This window comes from Fringilla coelebs, assembly GCF_963513975.1.
Source record: "Fringilla coelebs genome assembly, chromosome: 4".
NCBI classification, from domain to species: domain Eukaryota; kingdom Metazoa; phylum Chordata; class Aves; order Passeriformes; family Fringillidae; genus Fringilla; species Fringilla coelebs.
Genome location: NC_140032.1, coordinates 43,425,059 through 43,445,803, shown reverse-complemented (window position 1 = coordinate 43,445,803; position 20,745 = coordinate 43,425,059). Strand labels below are relative to the sequence as shown.

Sequence of the window (20,745 nt, the reverse complement as noted above, 5' to 3'; positions counted from 1 at the left end):
TTTACTATTTTAAGGCCAAGTTAACAGATGATTTAGTCTTCTCTGTAAACAAATTCAGACATGTATGGGGGACCAGGCTGTGTTTGCTGAATTCTGGGGTGAAAAGGACCTTATAACTCTGTCGTGTTCCTGTTTTGTCTGTTTGTGGAATGGGTCACTGTTCTCCACCATATTTGGGTTTTGGGTTTCTTGGGTGAGCTGCCTTGATGCTTCTTACAAAGGTGGCTTGGGATATCTAAGGAGAAGGCAGTGGAGGTTAAGGTGATTGATGTAGTCTGGGAAAAGTGGGGTAATGAGCACACCTTTGTTTCAAGTCTGATTTCACAGACTTTCTTCTGGGCTGACCATTGCCCAAAGCTTTTTGCATGGTGGCATTCACACCCCATCCTACCCATCAGACATGTCAATATCTTCTGTTGTGCATGTTTAGGAGTGTTCCTCCTCTGAATTAATTCTGGGATTTAATACTCACTCATATGACTCCAGGCATTTTTCCTAGTAGGATAGAAGAGGATTTCATCCAGTGCATGTAAAACTAAAATTCCACATAAAAAACATTGATTTCTACTTACTGTTGAAAGTGTATTTAAATATAGTACTAGTAGCATGAATAAGTTAATATTCTTGTCTCAGGATCTCTTGTTGTTCACTTTTTGTGCATTTTTTAAGTCTTCAAATCACATCTTCCTATAATTAACCTGTGGCTTATATGATCTGATTTTGGTGAGGTGGTGTGGGGTTTTTTGGTGGGCTTTCCTCCCTCTCTCCCATATCTGAATGCCTGTATCTTTTTCAGGCAAACACTGATATTTGCAAGATACTAAAATGAGGTTGGAGAATCTGCAGATCTTTTTTTAAGGTTGCAGTCCACTGGTTTTGGGAAGCTAGGTTAAAGAACACCTTTAAAGACTGAGATAGTATACTATCTCTCCCTCCCCACTTAATGATGTAGAAAAAATGTTTATTTTGGGTTTGTTTCTTGCTCATTTAACACCTTAGAATTATCAGGAATGTCAAGTCTGGTCTTTCCTGTTTTTTTGTTGGCAGACTTCTTAAATTACTCAGTAAATTAGGAGTTTTCTCAGGCCTAAAAAAATGGGTTTGCTGTTTATCTTTAGAAGGGGAGCTGTTGTCTGAGTGTCTTGAGTTAAATGGGGGGTGGGGGTGGTGTTAGGAAATGAAGCTAGATAGCCTGAATAAAAATTGCTCTCTGATTAGAGGTCTCTTTCTTGGTCATAAGTTTTTGTTAAGTTTTTTCCCTGTTCATTTGTGTGTTTATGGGGTTTTCAATTTGAAAATAAATTATTTTCCATTCTGTGTTTAACTTTTATTTTTATCTTTCTTAATGTGTTCACAACATTTCTATTTTTTCTGGTTGGAAAAAAATGGGAATAAAGCAGAAAAAAAACTGTTCAAAGAATCCTTTCCTTCAGTTAGTTCAGAACACTGATTTAGCATAGCATATTTGTCTTCCACTACAGATCAGCTACTTTTTTACTGTCAAAGCAGAAAAGTAACTGAAATAAATAATTTATAGGCTGATTCTTTAACAAAACCTGTGGATATCTTGCTAAATCATGGCAGTGGGGTAACTGTTGAGGCCCTGATGTAGTGTCCTTCTCTCCAAAAGCTTAATATGCTTTCTAAAACTCAAGACCATCTATGTAAATGTGGTTGTGAATGGGCTTTAAGTGTGATGTTACACAAAGGAAGGATGATGGGCTGGTGTGTAAATCATTGGAAACATGCAGCTGCTGCTGGGTGAGAACTTGTTGGTTGGATAAAGAAATAGTGTAACTGAGGTGAGCTCTGCTTTTGGACACAGTTGCTGTGTTGGAAGATGTGGAAGAAATTCCAGTTACGCTTAAACATATGTGCATGTATTTTTCAGTTCTTCTATATAAACAAATAGTGAGTATGTGGGTGGATCAGTGGCTTCCAGATCATGCAAATATATGGATTTTGGTGGAGCTGGGAAGGAAGATCGACAGAATTAATGCAGTGGTATTTCCTTTGCATGTAAATGGTGTCCTCAGAGTACTGAGAGTACTGACAACAAATTACTTAAAATGCAAGATTGCATTTATCTTTAAAATATTTCATATTAACGAAAAAAATACAAACTCATGATCATGAAGTTTACCCCTCAAGAGCAATTTAGGGGAAATAGTTGAAGCAAGTATCTTGAAAAAACCCTGTAACTTAAAGTTTAGTTGCATTGTGCCAATAAGATCTTGGCAGTCCTATGCTGGATATTCTGAACACAGTTATGCTATGCCCAAGTGTACATCACAGTTGTTGAAGAGTTGAGGGTCATTTTTCAGGTCATCATCAGTATCCTAAACATAGTGATGAAAGCAGTCATTGATCAGAAATCAAAATCAGCCATCAGAAATCAAAATCAGCAGTCAGAGCCATCAGCATGGTTTCTGCTGCTGGACTGTGTAGCTAGTTTTCTGGGAGAAGAGTGATGCTATTTTTTAAATTTTTTTTCTGGTTGGGGTGTGTGCAAATTACAGGATCTTGGGACAGTGAAGCCGTTCAGTTGCTGGGTGGATTTTCCAATGCCTTCATTAAATTTACTGCTTTTCAAGGTGTTGCCTTCCGAAGTCAGGGTAGTCTTGATCTTTCATGAAATTCTTTGCTAGTGTTTTTTTCTCTTTTCTAGGTAAAGAAATTAAAAGCCTTTGATGGAGATGTATCAAAACTGTCTCAAGCTGATTCCTTCATGTACTTACTAATCCAGGTGCCAAAGTAAGGAGATAGTTGGTTTGTTCTGTTTATGATAAGTGTTCTTTTTTGGCTGTCAGTTCTAAACCTGTTCGTGTACTCCAGCTATGCTCTTAGGATTGAAGCCATGGTGTTGGAGAGGGAGTTCTCACCCTCCTGTGCTTCTCTACAGGATGACATGAAAATTATAAGACGGGCAACAAAAGGTAATTAAATATGTTGGGACATGCCTAATACTCTTGTTTTTGTTAGCATGTTAATTAGTCTGCATTACGAAGACCAGAGCTTGAATTTCAGGTACCTTGGCTATTAAAAGGAGGCTAACTCCCCTCTGACAAATGCCATCAGGGCGTGCCTGGTGGATCTTTGCTTCCAAAATCAAAAATCTGGAGACTTTGGGTACACTAGCAACAAATTCATGTTCAAAGCCTCAAAGTAATATATCCTAAACTGACAGAAGCAAAAGTGTCTTTGACCAAATTAGGATGTCATCTTTTGAGTACAGTTTGCTCATTCCTGCACTGCTCTCCCTCTGATGGAATGTGATTGTTACACCTCCCTGCTTATTCTTTCAGAGATCCATAGAAAGAAATTACTATTTTCTAAATTTCTCTATAGGCTGCTTCCTTTTGAGGTGGCAGTATTGATAGGTTAAAATCTTTATTGTAAAGAATACCTTTGCTATTCCTTGGTTTTCTGTTTTTTTCTCTGTTCCTCTACATACCTGTTCTGCTCTTTACATTTCTCAAGTTTTGAACTGCTGCAGATGGCTATTCGTTGGGTAATGTAGTGTCTTCTACTCTGCAGGAAAACAGTTGATTTCCTGGTTCCAGGTAAACATTAAGGCTGACCCTTTACAGTATCTTGAGTGCTTCTTTGTCCTGTTCCTCAATATGAAATTTGTATTTCATGTTGGAAATTTTTTCACAGGCTACTAGATGATTGCTTAGTCTGCTTGTAGTGGTATAAAATGGTGCACTAATTAAAATATTCAATTATGAGCACTTTTGATTAGAATAGTCCTTTCAAGTGAAAGCAAAGGGAAAAAAAGCATTTTCCCACCAGTGGGGATTAAACTTCTCGTTGGCTCAGGAAAGTGTACAGTACTTAGGATTAGGTCTGAGTTTGGCCTTTTATTAGGATCTCTTTTAAATCATTGTTCCTTGTGTTTTGAGCAACAGACATATGTGAGGGAATATGTTATGTGTAAAAGTAGCCACGCTTTAATGTCCTTTGTGTCCTTCACCCAAGACATATGTAAACTGATGAATTAATTCCCTCCAGAGAGGAGACACTTTGGTCTCCAGCTCCTGCATCAGGCCAGTCATGCAAATCACTGACTGGGCCTTCCCTGTGTTCAGTCCACTTTGTCATGTGCTCTTCTCCTTTTGGTCTTCTCACTTCAGGGTTTGTTGATAGCCTGCAGTTGTTTAGGAATTACGTCTCCTTTTCTATTGCTGTCTCCTAGGTTTCTTTCCTGTAATTAAATGGAGAGAATATCTACTTCAGTTTTAATGCTGATAATCACTAAGGGTTAGGATGGGCTAAACAGCCTGGTGGATTCTCGTCTAGCCTGCAGATGGATGCATGTCACAGTGACACACAGCAGGCTCTTACTGTGTGAAGTCTTTAGGAGTTGCCTTTTCCTCTTGGCCTTGTGAAATTTGCTATTCTCATATTTATTCTCTCCTCTTTCTTCCTCCTTGTGTCCTCACCTTGGATCTATCTTGTTAGATCACATGTTATTTAACTATTCCTATGTTTTTAGGTTGCCAGTATTGAAATACAAACGTGTAAGGTCTATAGGCTTCCAAAATGATTCATTACTGTATTGTGTTGAGCAGCTGAATGCAGGATAAATTATAGAATGTGGACTTGGAATCAAAGTAGTTTTTAAAAGTATTTACACTACAATCAAAAGGATTCCACCTTTTATTTTCTTCATTAGTATAAAATATAGTACCTCACATTACAACCAGCTCATAGTGATTTTCTTGCCGTATGGGTAATTGCAAATTTGGAGTTGCTTGGTTTGCTGTGCCACATTTATTAACTCTTTACAGTTTTGAATTTCCACATCTTATTTTTAAGGCAATCCCTCTGGTGCACATATATTGTTTTTTGTACATATGTTGTTTTTTGCTTGTATGTGGCTGAGTGAGTATGAATTCAGATAGAACATTACTGTGCATTTTGCAAAGAAATGAACATACATACATACAAACCAGGCTTGTGTGATCAGAAAACTTTAAAAGGCTGTGTTATTCCATGTGGCTCCTTGTCACACTGAATATAACTTTGTGCTAAATCATCTTTGATATGACAAGTAAAACAAATCCTGCTCTGAGTTGGTGATCATACAGAAATAAAATGATGATTCATATTGGGAGTGGGATAAGCAAGGATAATTTAAACATTGCCAGTTATCTTTTCAGGCCTTATGGCCAAGTCTCCTAAAATAAGAGTAGTTGTTCAAAAGCCCAATCCTGGCAGATGGCAAATGGATCCTGCAGGGTGCAGAACACTTGCCTCACACTGGAATAATTAGTAGGTGGTGAGGATACTTAACCACTTGCATGAGACACTTTGCACATTGCAGGATTAGGCCCCAAATGTTTCCTTAGCTGCTGGAGGTTGCCTTGGAAATACTACACTTGCTAAGTTAAAGTCTGAAAATACACTTGAGGTTTGTCAGTTGTGCTTGTGAATTGGAATTATATAGTACCATTATCTTTCCCATGACCTCTTCAGTTTATTGGAGTTTCTTGTTGAATTTAAAAAAAAAGCTTGAGATGAAGAGGAGCCTGGTGACTGACTATATTTCTAAACAAACGCTTGTTAGACAGCAATTTCCTTGTTCTTTACAGAGTTAATGACTTGTGAGGAGCTGCATTCCATATTGCACTTGGTCCTTCAGGCTGGCAATATTATGAATGCGGTAAGTGACATTCCCAAGGGAGATGGCTGGTGGGCTGTGCTTCCTTGTTAGCGCTGCAGTGCTCTGATGTCATGCCTCAGCTTCTCACTTGCCCTTCTGCAAATTGTTTCTTTTTAGGGAGGTTATGCTGGCAATGCTGTTGGATTCAAGCTGTCGTCGCTGCTCAAGCTGGCAGACACGAAAGCAAACAAACCTGGGATGAGTCTGCTGCATTTTGTTGCTCTGGTATAGAAAATCTGTTTTGCTGGTATAAGCAAATTCTACCAATATAGGTCTATTAATTGATACACAATATAAGGGGCCATGTGCCTCCAAAAAAAGCAACTGTCTCACAGCTTTGATCTAACATTCACCTTTTTTCTCCTGCCATAAAATTCACCAAAAATTACCTCTACCCGGTCATCCTGTTGGGAATCCCATGGACAGCTTAAGTTTTTATATCATGTAGAAACTTGCCTTCATCAAACTTCTTCACTGTAGACTTTGTCTTATTGTTCCAAATTCTTACACTGTGGAAGTGGTTTATTTTGATAAAAATTCTCTCAATCTTCCCATTGAATCTTTTGAGCAGCCTTCTTGATAGCTTTTTCTTCCTCCCTCAATGACTGATGTGTGTTTTTTAAAGCTGCTGCAGACACTTTCGAGCTATTTTTCCTTCCTTTCAAACTTTTTGATTTTAAAAGGGAGAGAATTTAAATGCATCTATTTGATTTTGGTTATCTGTGTACAAACTGGCTTAAGAGATTTAATAGGGTATAAATTGATGTTTGTGCAGGAAGCATCGTATCTGCTCCAACAATGGCATCAGTAAATTGTTCTTTCCCTGACATTCCTTATTAATACATCTGCCTTGTGTTCACTGGCAGAAGCAGCTATTCTTTTACATTGCAAAATGAAAGCTGTTGTTTAAACTCTCCAGTTCTGATCCCTGCCTTTCTTTAAGGGATGTCCTCCACTCAGTTGTCTTGGGATTGAATGGGAAGAAAAACAGCGCAGGAGAGAAACCTTTAAGTGCCCTCCCAGAAGCTTTAGAACTGCCAGACGTAGGGATTTTGGCATGGTGGTGGAATGTTAATGGATTGTGTGTGTTTTGGTTTTGTTCTGTTTGTTTCAGGAAGCCCAAAAGAAAGATGCTGCTCTTCTCAACTTTTCAGAAAAAATTAGGAGTGTTCATGATGCCGCCAGGTGAGTTAAAAGAAAACTGAAAACTTATGGTTAGGGTGAAATGGGAATTTTCTCATTTGTGAAGCAATGAGGCTTATTCAGGAAAGTCTTGGCACAAAAACAGATCTTTACAAATGTTTACTGTAGCTTTGAGGTCTTCATTTCCATTTACTAGCAGAAGTATGCCTGCAATGTGCCTTTAGGTATGAGGTTTTTTTATTACATGATCTCCATAGGTTTTTGGTAATTCTGTCTCTGTCAAATACGTGTGCCTGTTCATTACTTTCAAGGATTGAGCTAAAAGCACGATATTCTTTTTCCTTAAACCAATTTCCATCAGTTTCTGAGCAGGCTACAATACTTTTGCAAATCTGGTACCAGGGGCAAGTGCTGGCCCTGGCTTCACTTAGATGCTTTTTGAGGTTTCATTTGCTTTCTTGGTTGGAAAATCTGAAGGGTTTGTGGCTCTGCATTTTTTCAGCTTAAAGTCTGAAGCTGCATAATTTTAAACCGAAGCTGATTCGTACCTCAGTAACTGTGCTTACTTTAGTGAGACAGTGTGATCTGAATCTGAAACCTGGAAGCTAGCAATGCTGTTCCCAGTTTTGCTACTTCCTTACTCTTGAGCTTAGGGCAATCTATTTACATTCTTTTCCCAGCTGCAAAATAGATCCAGTTTCTTAGATCTGATGGAGGGTTAAGTAATGTCTGCAGAATACTGAAATCTTCTGAGGAAAGGAGTGGCCACGGAGTTAATCAGAAAATTTTTGAGGGACCACCTGTGTGGCTCTCTGCCATCCAACCCACACACCTTTTTGGCAGTGTGCCATGTGGCCTGCTGGGGAATGTAGCTTTCCTCAGCATCCAAGCCCCCTGGCAAACAGGAGAGAAACAGGCAGAGTCCCAAATTTGGTGATATTTATTTTCTAACCACTTTGTTCTTTGATCATATTTGTTAACACTGAAAATCTTCTGTTGTAACTCATGCTGAAGTCTATTCAGGGAGTGCACTTTGTACATGAAAATGAAACAAAATTAAATATGTACCTCACCACTGGGCATGAGGAAGGTCTTTAGAGAGAATTGTCATGTACAAGTTGCTCATAAATCCACCCAGCTAGAGCATGTTAAAACAGCTACCATTATGTTATTTTTTTTTTGTTGTCTTTCCTTCTTTACTTGTAGGCCATCCTCTTCCTCTTCCACGGGCAGAAAAATGTAGCCTGTATTTTCTACAGCTTTTCTTAGTTGCAAAACCACCGTGTTTTCCCAAAACAGGGAACTAAACTTTGCAGATGAGATACACAGAGAAAAACCAACGTACATGATATTAATTTGTGTGTGTACTGACAAACTTACACGTGTCAGCATCTGCTGCTGTGTGCATTTCAGTCAGGCTGCCACAGGTTCTTCAGTTTTAGTGTTTGAAAGTCACGCTGCTGGTGAGACAGCCTTAGGAGGAGCATGTGTACAGTTGTTTTTCTTTTCACTTGGCTAACTATACTGCTTCAATTCCTAGGCAAAAGTTAGTTCTCTTGTGAAGGAGATGCCATAGGTTTAGAAGCATTTACCCTTGGAAGTGACTGGGAGGTTTAGGTGGGAGCTCCTGTTGTATGGACTGTGGGTCTCCCAGGAGAACACTTAGATTACACCAGATCAGAGGTCTTTCCTGTGGGCTTCAGCTTCTGAGTTCCCTTTTCACAGCAGCAGCTTTACTGCTGGTGTTTTGGAGAAGGATGAAATATTCTAACTGTGGGATTGAGGCTGTGTGGGTTGCATTGCTGTAGCTGCTTAGAAGAGTGTGATGTGCAATTTCATGGTGCCAGATGCTGCTGCCAAAATCAGAGTCCTGGCTGATGGTCTCTTGTGGCCCCCTTTTTGTGGTAGCTCCTGCACTCAAACAGTCATGTAGTCAGTTGGACCAAGCAAAGGATCCATCCAGGTTTTTCCTTTTCCTAGGTTAATTTTCAGTCCACAGAGATGGCTGGCCATCTTGAAAATGAGTGCTAGGCACCGGGAGAGAAAAGAAACACCTGGACAGGGGCAGGGCAGCAGTAACCTTTTTAAGGTTAGGTGGGTAGGACTGGCTGGAGTTAATCATGAAACCACACCCCATGGGAATCTTTTCAGGTTGCAAATAAGAAGAAATGTGCTTATCTCTCTCCTAATTTTCAGTGTCTACTCTGGAGAGATTTCCTGAACAGGCAGGTCTTGTTTGATAGCCTGTTTGCACCTCATGTAAAGCATCCACTTTTGCAGTTGTGGCTAACCTGTGGGCCACTCCTTCTCTCTTGGTAAATGTTCTCTGTACGTGCTATTTTTAGGTTATCCATTGATAGTGTAGAAGCAGAGCTGCACTCGCTGTCTGTCAAGACAAGATCTGTTAAAGACAGCATCCGACGAGACCCAAAACTCTTTCACCAGATGGAAAGCTTTCTCCAGGTTTGTAGGATATCTGTGTTAATGTGTTACTGTTGCCTGAATACTGCAGCATTCCTCAGCTGAATGTTAATTTGTGTGGACCTGTCAATAAACAGAAGCACTGTTTTAATATGCCTAGCCTGTCAGTTGTACAAAGGTGTTCCAGCCTCATGCTGTTTGTCAAGTAAGATTGTTGGAAGGGCTGTGTTTTTACAGGGAGGGATATTGAGTGTACATTGCCCAAGGCTTGTTAGGCAAGCGTGTTTAGTGTGTGCAAAGTTACTGATGAAGATCAGTAGTTAAAATATAAGGCTATTTGGGGTGGTCTCCAGTTTTGTACTTTGCAGCTGCCCAAAAGACATGTCTGCATGTTATGTTATTCTGGACCACATCAGTTTTAGCTGAGGGACAAACCTTGATGGCTGGGTGACTGAAGAGGCATTGCTGGAAGCTTAAGGGACTCTTTTCTCTACTAATTTACCTTTAACACAGAGTCTCTTATTCAGAGCCATACCATTATGTCCATGTGGGTTCTCCTTTTTTTTATTTTATTGAGTACTGCAGTGACTTTACAGGCCTGGATGGATATAGCCCTTACCTTGGAAGCAGAGTTCTTGGTATTTTCTGAGTATGTGGTGATGCCTCAAGAAATACATATTATACTTCAATTAAATGATTTTTTCTGTTTCACACTACAGGTAATTACTAAAAGTAAGAAGGCAGGTGTTGATCTGGAACTTAACCCGCCCTGGTTTTCAACTTGCAAATGTAGTGAATCGTCCCTGTAGTTTTTCAGGAGATGAAAAGCTGATGAAGAAAGGGGCAGGTTAAGATTGAAATACCTGTCCTCATTCACTCTGAATTGTTGGCTTTTATCCATTGCACCCAGACTCTTTAATGTTATGTTTTAACATGTTTGGGATTTTTAAAAATTTAATAGGTGGTTTTATGTAACACTGCAACCTTGTTTAGGCCACATTCCAAAAGAAATGTTGGGGAAAAAATAATTTTACAAATGCATACCTTGCATAAACACTTCCGGATTTTGTTTCTAAATTACAGGTGATAACCAAGCTGATCTAAAAGTCAGCTTTGATTATTTCACCCTTGTGAATAGATTCCTGAAATATGTGGGAGGAACTGTTTTTTGATGTATGCTTTTATCAGTTGTCCAGTTTATCTTCAGGTTTTATTGTGGGCTTTTTTTCCCTCTTTTTTCTTTTTTTTCTTAAGACTAGCAAGTCATATTTGTTCCTATCCTCGTGGTATAATTTTCCAAGGAATTCCTGAAAGCGGGTTTGGATTAAGTGGTCATTGGTGCCTCCAGCTGCATTTTCCCACCCCAGTGCTGCATTATGAAAAATATTTAGGTGGCTATGAGTTAGAGAAGAGATTTGTCTGAAAAATTAGCTTTTTCTTCTCAGGTTACTTTGAGCTACAGGTGGTGTCAGATGAGGGATTGTGCAAGCATAGAAGTGGATAGCTAGTGATGCAGATAGAGGAGACAGGGCACCTGATCAAAGTATTTTAAGGAGTTCTGCTGCTCAAAGTCTAATCACAGCCTTATTCTTTTCCTCCTGAATCTTCTTCCACTAAACTGCTCCCATCCTGTCTGTATTGCTCTATACTTATGATTCAAAGTGCTGCTTTAGGGGAACATTTTCTGGATGTCTTAAAATATATGTATTTTCAGTGGCTCCTTATCTTTCAAGTATGAAAACCTTTTTTATTGTGGTCTAGGGTCACCTTAGGAAGGAATTGATTTTGTGGTATATATCCATGAATCAGTTAATGTGTGTTTTTGGAAAAGTGGGGAAGAGGAATTAATCCTTCATGCTTAGTTGAAGGTTGAAGGGGAAATGGGAAAATAAGGAATGAGGAGCTTTTAAGGAGCTTCCAAGAGGTCTGTCAGTGTTCTAGTACAGTCTGATTTTACTCATCTAAAACTTAAAGCAGTAAGTTTGTTCAAGGGCTTTTGAGCTTTTTCCTGGTTTCCATCCTAGTCACTAGAATGTACATTTTGATTGATCCAGTTTTTCTGACCTTCTTTACTCAGTTTGCTGAAATGGCATGTGTCCTTCTGTTAGTACAAGATCTCCATCAAAATTTTAATTTCCTGGGCTCTGTAACAGCTTCTAGCTTGGAACATGAATTTCATAAGTTCCTAATATATGCATGACCTGTTGTGACTTTAATTTTTCTGTCTGGTTCATGTGTGTATGGTTTTTGCTACAGTTTGCTGTGAGGCATCTAAAGGAGCTTGAACACCAGAAACGAGAACTGCAAAAGGAGGGAAATGCTCTCATTGACTTTTTCTGTGAAGACAAAGAAACTATGAAGTTGGATGAATGTTTCCAGATATTTAGGGACTTCTGTATAAGATTCAACACATCTGTTAAGGTAAGAGTGCTGAACGAGATTCTCACACTTTTGAAATGGGCATTGGCTCACATGAATAAAGTTGGTTTTTCTGCTTAAGGGGCATTTTGTATCTTGTAGTATTTGATCTATTTGCTCAAATAGCTGCAGAAAACTGCGCTCCTGGAAGCATTCCTTGCCAGAAGCCAGTGGGAAATGGCCATTGTGAGCAGCCCTGCTGCTTTGCATCTTCTGTTTCAGGCAGGCAGGACCACTGGGATGATATGTCAGGGTTTTTCATTGGCCTACTTGTAAGTGGGCATCTCCCTTCTGCTTTGCTGAGGAGGCTGGTGACTGCTAAACTGAGCCGTGAGACAGATAACACAGATTTCCTGACCATGGGTCACTGTTCAAGTGTTGGCCTGGTAGTGTTGGATCGTTGGAAGGGCCTTGAGGAGTGGCATGCCATTCCTTGGATGTACCTGCCTGAATCCACACTAGCTTGGGCTCTCCACTGCCTTCCTTTACATGGCTGGAGGCACTTCACCAAGTAAAGTAAGGGCTGTGTATTCTACTTTGTCCTTTCAAAGGATTTTTGTGGGTGAAAACTTGAAACAAGCCTATGGTGGCAAGATACCTTATCCCCAGTGTGAGCATTTATTCACTGAGAACCCCGAATTGGTCCTAAATAATTCAGGAAATGTACTAAGATGGAGGAGCAGAATTGGCGTTAGTTAGTTTTGGTTCAGCAAAGTCTGTCTATTGTTACAGATATTTCTTAAGTCTTTATAAATAGAATTAATTAGTTGGATCAGTGCCCTTTTGCAATCTGCAGTTGGCAGCACTTTAGATAAAAGCTTTGGTTCAGAAAGAAGAGAACAGTGTCGACTCGGAGCGAGCTGACAGGATGTTCAGCTAATATGCCTATTGTACCATTAGTTTACCTAACCTTTACCACCCAAGACAGCATGTGGTTACAGGAGGGTGAACATTGCACAAATGTCTAAAACCAAACGGTGAGAGCTGTTGCAGTCAGTTTAGTAAGAGGTGACTTCATCCAGATGTGTTCAATTATTGGGGATTGAGGATTTCATTCATAGTCACATATTACAAGTGGTGGATGGATAGCTATGACTTTTGAGGTCCCCTCTTTGTAGTAAGCAGCTACACTCTTAAAAATGACAAATTAGACTCTTGCTTGCAAATTTTGAGAAGATTTGCTTGCTAACTGTGGATTGACCATTGTTCCTACAACATTTCCAGAAAAATTTAGAATAAAAATGGCAGTTGTGACAAAAGAATGTGATGTGTAGACAGCACGTCCAACAGTCTAAAAAGATGGCTTGTACCACCATGGCCATGTGCACATATTTCAGATGCTTAAACATTTTTTGCAATTTTTTGGCATGTCTAACTATCTGCTTAAAATAGGTTTTTCATCTGAATAAAATCTCCTAAAACATGTTCTGGGTGAGGTTAAAATATTCTTTTTCTAATATGGAATATAGTATTAGTATCTGCAGCTATTTTTAACCATTTCTCGTGACAATGGTGTATTTAAAGTTGAACTTTAGCATTTGGCAAGAATTCATTCTGTAATTCCATACCTGTGAAAGAAAGCTTCCTGCCAAACATTTTTCCTGAAATGCGAGTTTTTTCTTTTTCCTTTCTTAGATGTTCAGGTTTCTTAGGTCTCTAATGCATCCTATCTTTCAGAGCCCAATGTAGTCTCAAATCCACTTTAAGAGGTGTAGATTAATCCATTCATCCCAAAGCATTAAGGTTTTGTTTACTGAAAGCTTTCAGGTGACTTTTCCTAGTGGTGCAGCTCTTCTGTTGTCACAACAATGGGAAGATTAAACTACACAAAGCGTTAGACAAATAAAGGTGTGATTTTTTTAAACAGTGTGTCATTGATTAGAACAGATTTAACAACATGCTGGAAAATCATGTAATTTTTGAATCCTCTGTCAAGACTAGCCTCTTCCTTCTTTCTTTTGCTACAGCTGTGCTGGCTGCAGCAAGCCAAGTTCTTCATCAGAAAGTAACCCAGAAAGTTCAACCAAAGGTGCAGTTAGATTAAATCTGAAGCCTAGAGGTAACAGTTAAAATGCTGATATTCACAGCAAATCACTGCTAATTATTTTAGTAAAAAGATGTTTACTGTGTTGTCTTTCAAATTCAAACTACCTCTTCTATGGCTTCCTGAACCAAAATCCCTCAGTTTTGCTGCCAAAATCTCCATCCTACAGTGGGCAATCTCTATATTACAGTTGGCAGTTTTTGAAACGAACAGTGATTATGAGATCCAAAATTGAAGTGAGGCATTGATTGATGGTCCTTGAGTGGTGTCAGTTGATGTCTAACTATTGTGAGGCATTGTGTTAACTTTTCTATTTGCTTTCATATGCAATTAAGCAATGCCTTTTCACAAAATTTTCAGTCTGTAATGGTAGAGGAAAGTATCACTGTGCAGAAATTGGACTTGCTGAGGAACAATTGCAGTTTTAGCAAGGTAGGTTGGAAAAACAGTGTTGGTTGTGTGCTGGTCAGACAACTTTGTCTTAAAATAGGGATGTAAAGATTAGATAGAGGTTTACTCACCTGGTAAGACTGCCACCTTTAAACTTAGTGAGGACTTGGTGTGCTCCATCTTTTATCTGGAGCTCTTTGGCTCAACCAAAGAGTGGTTGGGCACTGGAACAGGCTGCCCAGGGAAGAGGTCATGATGCCAAGCCTGACAGAATTCAAGTGTTTGGACAATGCTCTCAGGCACATGGTGTGACTCTTGGAGATGGTCCTGTCCAGGGTCAGGGGTTGAATTCAGTGATCCCTGTGGTCCCTTCCAGCTCAGCATATTCTATAATTCTAAGATACCTGCTTGGGTTTGATGGGTCAATTTGTTGGTCTTTGCAAAATCTGGTGCATTTTTTTTGCACATGCTGACCAGATGGATGTGTCATCCCATTAGTTGTGCAGGGAGCTGCTCTCCTTAGGGTTAATGGTTGCAGGCTGTGGTTGCCACGGTGATTTGATGTGTGTGTATGTATTGGAGGTTGGGAGTGAGTGATAGCAGTAGGAGCTAACTCCGATGGGAAGAAACAAAGGGAGAGAGGAAGGAGTGTGTCTTGTTCTTATGCATAGGACGCTGTCCTCTGAGACGTGTATTTGTGATTTTCCTCCTTCAGGAGAATAGGGAACGAGAGATCCAGGAGCTCCATAGTCTGCAAAGGCGAAAGGAGCTGGAGGAGAAGCGTCGATCCTGGGCAGCTGGAGAGCTTGGGAGCTTTGGGCGGAGCAGCAGTGAAAATGATGTAGAGATGTTGGCTAAAAATGGACTTGGAGAATTTCTTCCCTTCTTGCAGCAGAGGCCTCAAAGCCCTTTGTACAGAAACACAAATTCCAGACGCTCTCGACTTTCTTTGGGGGTGACTGCAGACAGGGAGTTGCAGAGTTTCCTGGAAATCTCCAAAGACGAGGATCCAAACAAGTTTAACAGCCTTCCCCGTGCAAACACCCGACAAACAAAACCTAACGTAGCCTGGACGGAATCCAAAGAAACAAAAGATCTCAACTTAAATACCTTGCACTTACACCAACAGTCTGAAATGGAAGTGAAAAGTGGTGGCCCTGTGCAGGTGCCTCCAGCTCAGCCCAGTCACCCCAGCGGCTCAGCCAGTCCTGGTGCCCATTACTCCCAGAGGAGCACCGACTACAACTTGCACACTTCCAACGTGTCCTGCGAGGAGTCCACAGATATAAATGCTCTGGCCCTTGCAATTGAGGAGCGTGAACTTGTTAAAGGGTTACGAAAGTTCGATATTCAAGGAGCAAAGCCTGCAGAAGATGCACCTTTAATATATTTAGAGGATGCTGGTGGGACAGACCTGGAGACTCTGGATGATCTGAGTTTCCATTCCCTGAGCACTGCCGATGATGAGCTGCCTCCAGCTTGCAGGAGTTCCAGAGAGGCCCGTGACCATCAAGCCAAGGCAGTGGGTTGCAAGAATGAAGCTTTAGAGCCCAGCAGCAGCAGCCCTATGTCTATGGATACAAGTGTTTCAGGAAGTAGGGAAGATGGGCCAGTGTGCTACATGTCAGATACCACCACCGATTGTTCTTTGACACTGGACTCTGAAGAAGGAAACGATTTTAAATCACCAGGCAACGAAATAAGGAGTGAGGCTGGCAAAGCAGGCTCTTCTGGCAATGATGCTCAACACAAGGCTAGATCTTTCTTCTCAAACCTGAATTCCACCTCTGACAAGGACCTGTCTCTTCACACTTCTGCCAATAAGGATGATGCTGATAGCAAGCACACCCTTCCTAAAGAAAAACCCATAAAAAATAAAGATCTAGTTGGACCAAAGACAAACTCTCTAAAAGATCGATCTCCAAGCTCCACAAAATCCAGTGGTACTCGCCCTAGCCACACAGCTCCTTCCAGACCTGTCAGAACTTTGAATGCCTCTGAGAATGAAAGTATGAGGAAAGTGGTGCCTATTTCTCGGTCAAACAGGGCACCCAGCAGTGTGAAAAAGCCAGAAGCCAAGCCAGCCCTTCGTGAAAGCAGCACTGTGGAGAGTCGGCTGTCTCACCGCAGCTCTGTCCGAGGCACAACAGACACACTGCCGAGAAGTCCCTACAGGCACAGCATGTCACTAGAAGAGCCAAAGTTACGAAGGGGCACTGTCACCTCAAGCAGTGCTCATTTCGAGAGGGACAGGGTTGCTCTCAAGAAGCCGGTCTCTAAACCCGTTAGGAGTAATGTCAAATCAAAGACAGATGAAACAAAGATGTGTCGCTCCAGTGTAAAACCCCAGACCCCTGCAGATGACGCCAAGGTTGCCACAGTCAGTATTCCCAAAGCACCGCCTGCTGTCCCAAACTTTGCAAGGAATACAGTGGCCTCTTCTTCAAAGCGTGCAAAAGTGGATCTATCCAGCTCATCCAGACCTCCACCCATCACAAGGTCTGTGTCCCAAAGGCTGCCTAAAGTGAAGCCAGCAGCGACCTCTGATGATCCAAATCCAAAGGAGAACAGTGTGAGTACTTTAAAGAGAGCAAGTAGTGCCAGAGTGGTTGGCAGAAGCATCCTGCAGGGAGAAGCTGTCAGCACGAAAGCAGAGCCTGCACCAAAGGAACAGGGAACAGTGGAAAAGGCATCTCTTAAACTGAAAGATGCAAACCGAACCACAATTGGTAAAATCCTGAAGCCATTATTGAAATAAGGAAGAGGGGTTTTATAACCTTGGAATGTGAACTCTTGTCCAAGCACTGGAAGTCTGTGTAGTGAAATTCCTTAAAACACTAACCTTGCCAATACATGGCATCATGTGCTTATTGAAGTACGGCGCACTGTTGGAAAAGGGCAAGTAGCTGTGTTCTGGTCTAAATCCTTTTTTATGAATTTGAATGTATTTAAAGCTACTGTGATGGAATGTGAGCAGAACAGCAAATCTTCGCATTTGTGATAAAAAAAGTTACCAAAAGCCAAAAAGTTTTAAGAAGTTTTAACTATGAGATGAAACACTTTGTGACAGAAAACGTGGATTAAGGCCAGTTTTTTTGTGTATATAGGTTTCTTCCTAGGACTCAAGCCTTTGTGCTTGTTGGTTTCTTATTTGATGTCAAAATGAATCCTGTGGAACAGTACTGAAATGAACGTAGGTGATTGTGCTTTCAATTGCTTTCAATTCCTTGGATTCGGGAGCTCTTTTTGCCTGTTGCAAAGTCCATTGCTGGCAATTGGACAGACTGGGAGCTGCTGGCCAAAAAACTGTAAAACAAGATGTTTGCTGTTTATGGCTGTCTTTAACCTCCCTGAAGAATTTATAGCATGTTTTATGAATGTGTATGTGTGTCTGGGGAAGGCTTTCTGCTGGGCAGGAGGCTGGTTCTCCAAGAATGTGGCAGCATTGTCTTGCATGCACAAGTGGGTATGGCTGGTGCTGCATTGGATAGCACAGCTGGAGGCTGTGCCTGTTGGAAGGGCCCTTGGCATGACGACTACTCCTGACTTGTTTTGATCACAAGCAAACTTGCCAGCTTTTGGTCATACAGAAGTGCCATATATTTATGATACATATCAGGATGTTTGCAGTTCAGCTCTTGGAGGCTGCAATGTAGTGCCGAGCACTTTCTTACCATTCCATGTTTCCACTGGTTTGTATGCTACCAAACTACTTGAATGTTGCAATGGTTCTGATTGAGCCATTAGTTTCCCTGCCTCCTCCTCCTCCACTCCTTCTCCTTGTCAACAAGAATATTTAGCATGAAACACAGAGCTTACGCATGACAATGTTTTTGTAGAGTTCTTTGGTTGCTTCAAATGTGGTTTTTAATGTTTAAAGACTCTAAAGGAATTCAACTAGCATTTGATAAGCTTTTTGCAAAGTAAAAATACCCCTTTTTACCTGCAGATACAAATTTTAACTTCTGTCAGACTAAGATACAGAGAATGGGGGAAAACTCATTCAGCATGCTGTGCATCTTCCCAAGAGAAATGTATTTAGGTGGGGAAAGTACTGTTCTCCTAGGCATTTTATTTAAAGAATTGCCTTTTATTCACTTACAAATGAAGCCTCATTTAAGAATAAAATAAAAACCAAAAGGGAAATCTCTTTGGACAAGTGGCATTGACATAGTAGTGCTAGATCTGTTTGTCTGCTCTATCCCTTCGTGCTGGGAGAGTGTAATTCAATGAGAATGAGGTCACATGCTTCTCACGGGCTGGTATCAGGGACAGCTAACTCTGGAGGTTTGAATCTGGCAAGGGGCCTTTGGCTCCTCCCACATACCAGCCAATCTTGATGCAGACATCATACCCAAACACCATAAAGTATTGCACAGGGCCTCTTGTTTGAGTCTGTCCCACAGGGAGAATTTATAGAGCCCACTTTTCTGCAAGGGCAAATATTTTGCTTTTTGGATAAGCTTTTTGGATACTGCCTCCATTGTGGGTTAGATACAAAAGCATCTCCCTTCTTATTTGTATCTGTGTGGATGTATGCACATCTGCAAGAGCAGATGATTGACGTTTCTCCTTTTTTTTTTAAAGAAAGCAACAAATTTTATTGGTAGCAAGCTTGAAAAATAATTTAAATGTGTTTGGAACATGTAAATAAATTTCTATAAATCTATGTAAAAGAAAACCAACTGTATTTAATGGAACATTTATACATTTCGGAGTAACTCGGTAGTTTAATAAAGTTCCCATTTACTGGGTATGAGGTTTGTACTTTCTCCTTCCTATTATACTCTTGGCTTCGGTCCAGGCAACTCATCTCAAGCAACTGAGTCTGGGTGGGTGACTGTGGGAAGGACTCTACAGCAGAAATCGTGGTGTTTGAAATCCTGGGTTTTGTATTGAGACATGCAGTTGAACTGCAGTTTCTGAACATTTCTGGGCTGGGACTTTCTGCGCAGGTTTGGGTATAACATAGAAGGCATTAGATGGTAGATGCAGCACTTAGTGTACACGCTGTATGTTGTGGCCAAGACAAATGTTCATGGCACTGACAAGTCTGGATCTGTCGCTATCTTCATGCCTTTGAGCTTAGCACACTTTATTGAGAAATTCTGGTCTACAACTCCCAGGACTGTGGAAATACAGAACAGCCTGTTTTGCAGGAGCATGTGGTGACTTTTGCACTGCAATTGTGAATTTTTCAGTTTTGTCCCATTCTCCCATTATTTTTCCTTCTTTATTGCATACGAAAGAACATCTATTCAGCAGAAAAAAAGCTAAATCCAGCCAGCCTCCTTGTCCTCAGGGAACACTTCCTCTTCTCTGCTATGGAAATCATTTCTGGACTGGAATTGCTGCTTTTTGCAAACTTGTTTAGCCCCTGACTTTTCTAGTTTGGTGAGTGTCTCTCCCCGTTTGGAGTGGCAAGCACCTGCTGTCTGCCAGTGCTGAGTGACGGCTGCTGGTGGGAAAGCCCTTTACCATCAAAAGGTGTGTCTCAAAAGTTTGTTTTTTTAAACTTCATTTTTATGTCAAAAGGGTTTATAATTACCAATTCATTATTTAAACTACCAGGTGTCAGAGACAGCGGTGCCCTGTAGGTTGTATTTCCCATGCCATACAATTTTCCCAAAGGCTAGCAGGGCACGGCACTCGCCTGGTTGCAGTTGGCTTTCAGGAGAGGACCGAGACCTTGTCTCCTACTTGGTTCTGCTGAGTGGCTGATGCTTCTGACTGTGACCTGGGTCCATCAATCTCCTCTGGTCCCTACTGAGGTGGCAGTGAAGGGAGAGAGCCCAGGGGACCATGAGGGTAATCTGGAGCTGTGGAGCTGGTGAAGATTGAGAGATAGAGGGAAGCTGTGGGAGTAAGAGGTGCTGATTCATACTTGGAGGAATTTAATATTCACATCTCATGTGGGAACTGCATACAAATGAGGGGCTCAGTGGATCCCTCATTACAACAGCTCATTAAATTATCAAGAAAGACAGAAAGGGTTCCCATCACACCTCCCACAGTGTACAAGCCTGGACTATGTCATTCAAAATAACCCGTCAGTATCTTTCTAATCTTAGGGTCCGTCTGTGTGGATGGATGCAGACAGCCACACTCTGGCTCCTGCCTAACCCTTTCCGAGCCAGCTCCGTGCTGGAGGTGTTCCCTGGGCGCTGACCCCGAGCTCCCAGCCCGGGGCTGTCGCTGCCCATCCTCCCAGCTCAGCGCCTCCAGCTCGGCCAGCCCAGAGCCCCGGCTGCCCGGCCCCGGCAAGGCCTGCCTGCTGCTGCATGTGAGAACGTAATCCCTGTGAGAGAGGCCCAGCTAAACACTGCTCCTTTCAGATTTGGCTGCACAATGTTTTCCATTAACTTGATACATGCTGTTTACATCCTCCTGCTGCTAGTGCCAGAGATAACTACCTTGGGAACAGCTCCCTACAGGTATTGTTAACAGCTGCTGGAAACAAAGGAGTTTGTTCTAGCCACGTCACTATCTAAATAGCCAAAAATACGTTACTTTTTTATTACTTGCAAGCTGATATTAAAAACTCTGTTGTGTTCCCCTGGCTGAAAGATGCATTCTGGAAATCTTGTCTGCTCTTAAAGCTGGCAGCTGAAGAAGTATCTGTGCAAGCCTAAAAGAAGGTGACACTGGGGCGAAGGACATG

General features: G+C 41.3%; 1 protein-coding gene across 1 annotated transcript in view; it reads left to right on the top strand.

The window, feature by feature from the left end:
- The window catches only part of FHDC1 (FH2 domain containing 1), a gene marked incomplete at both ends in the record, with an annotated part of 30,159 nt that extends 13,317 nt beyond the window's left edge, over nt 1-16,842 (top strand). Inside the window, 8 exons of the mRNA XM_084204778.1 lie at nt 2,669-2,754; nt 2,836-2,936; nt 5,598-5,668; nt 5,786-5,893; nt 6,783-6,853; nt 9,157-9,274; nt 11,489-11,653; nt 14,800-16,842. Of these exons, the coding sequence (XP_084060904.1) occupies nt 2,669-2,754; nt 2,836-2,936; nt 5,598-5,668; nt 5,786-5,893; nt 6,783-6,853; nt 9,157-9,274; nt 11,489-11,653; nt 14,800-16,842 (2,763 nt within the window). The remainder of the gene's footprint in view (nt 1-2,668; nt 2,755-2,835; nt 2,937-5,597; nt 5,669-5,785; nt 5,894-6,782; nt 6,854-9,156; nt 9,275-11,488; nt 11,654-14,799) is intronic.
- Nucleotides 16,843-20,745: the final 3,903 nt, after the last annotated feature.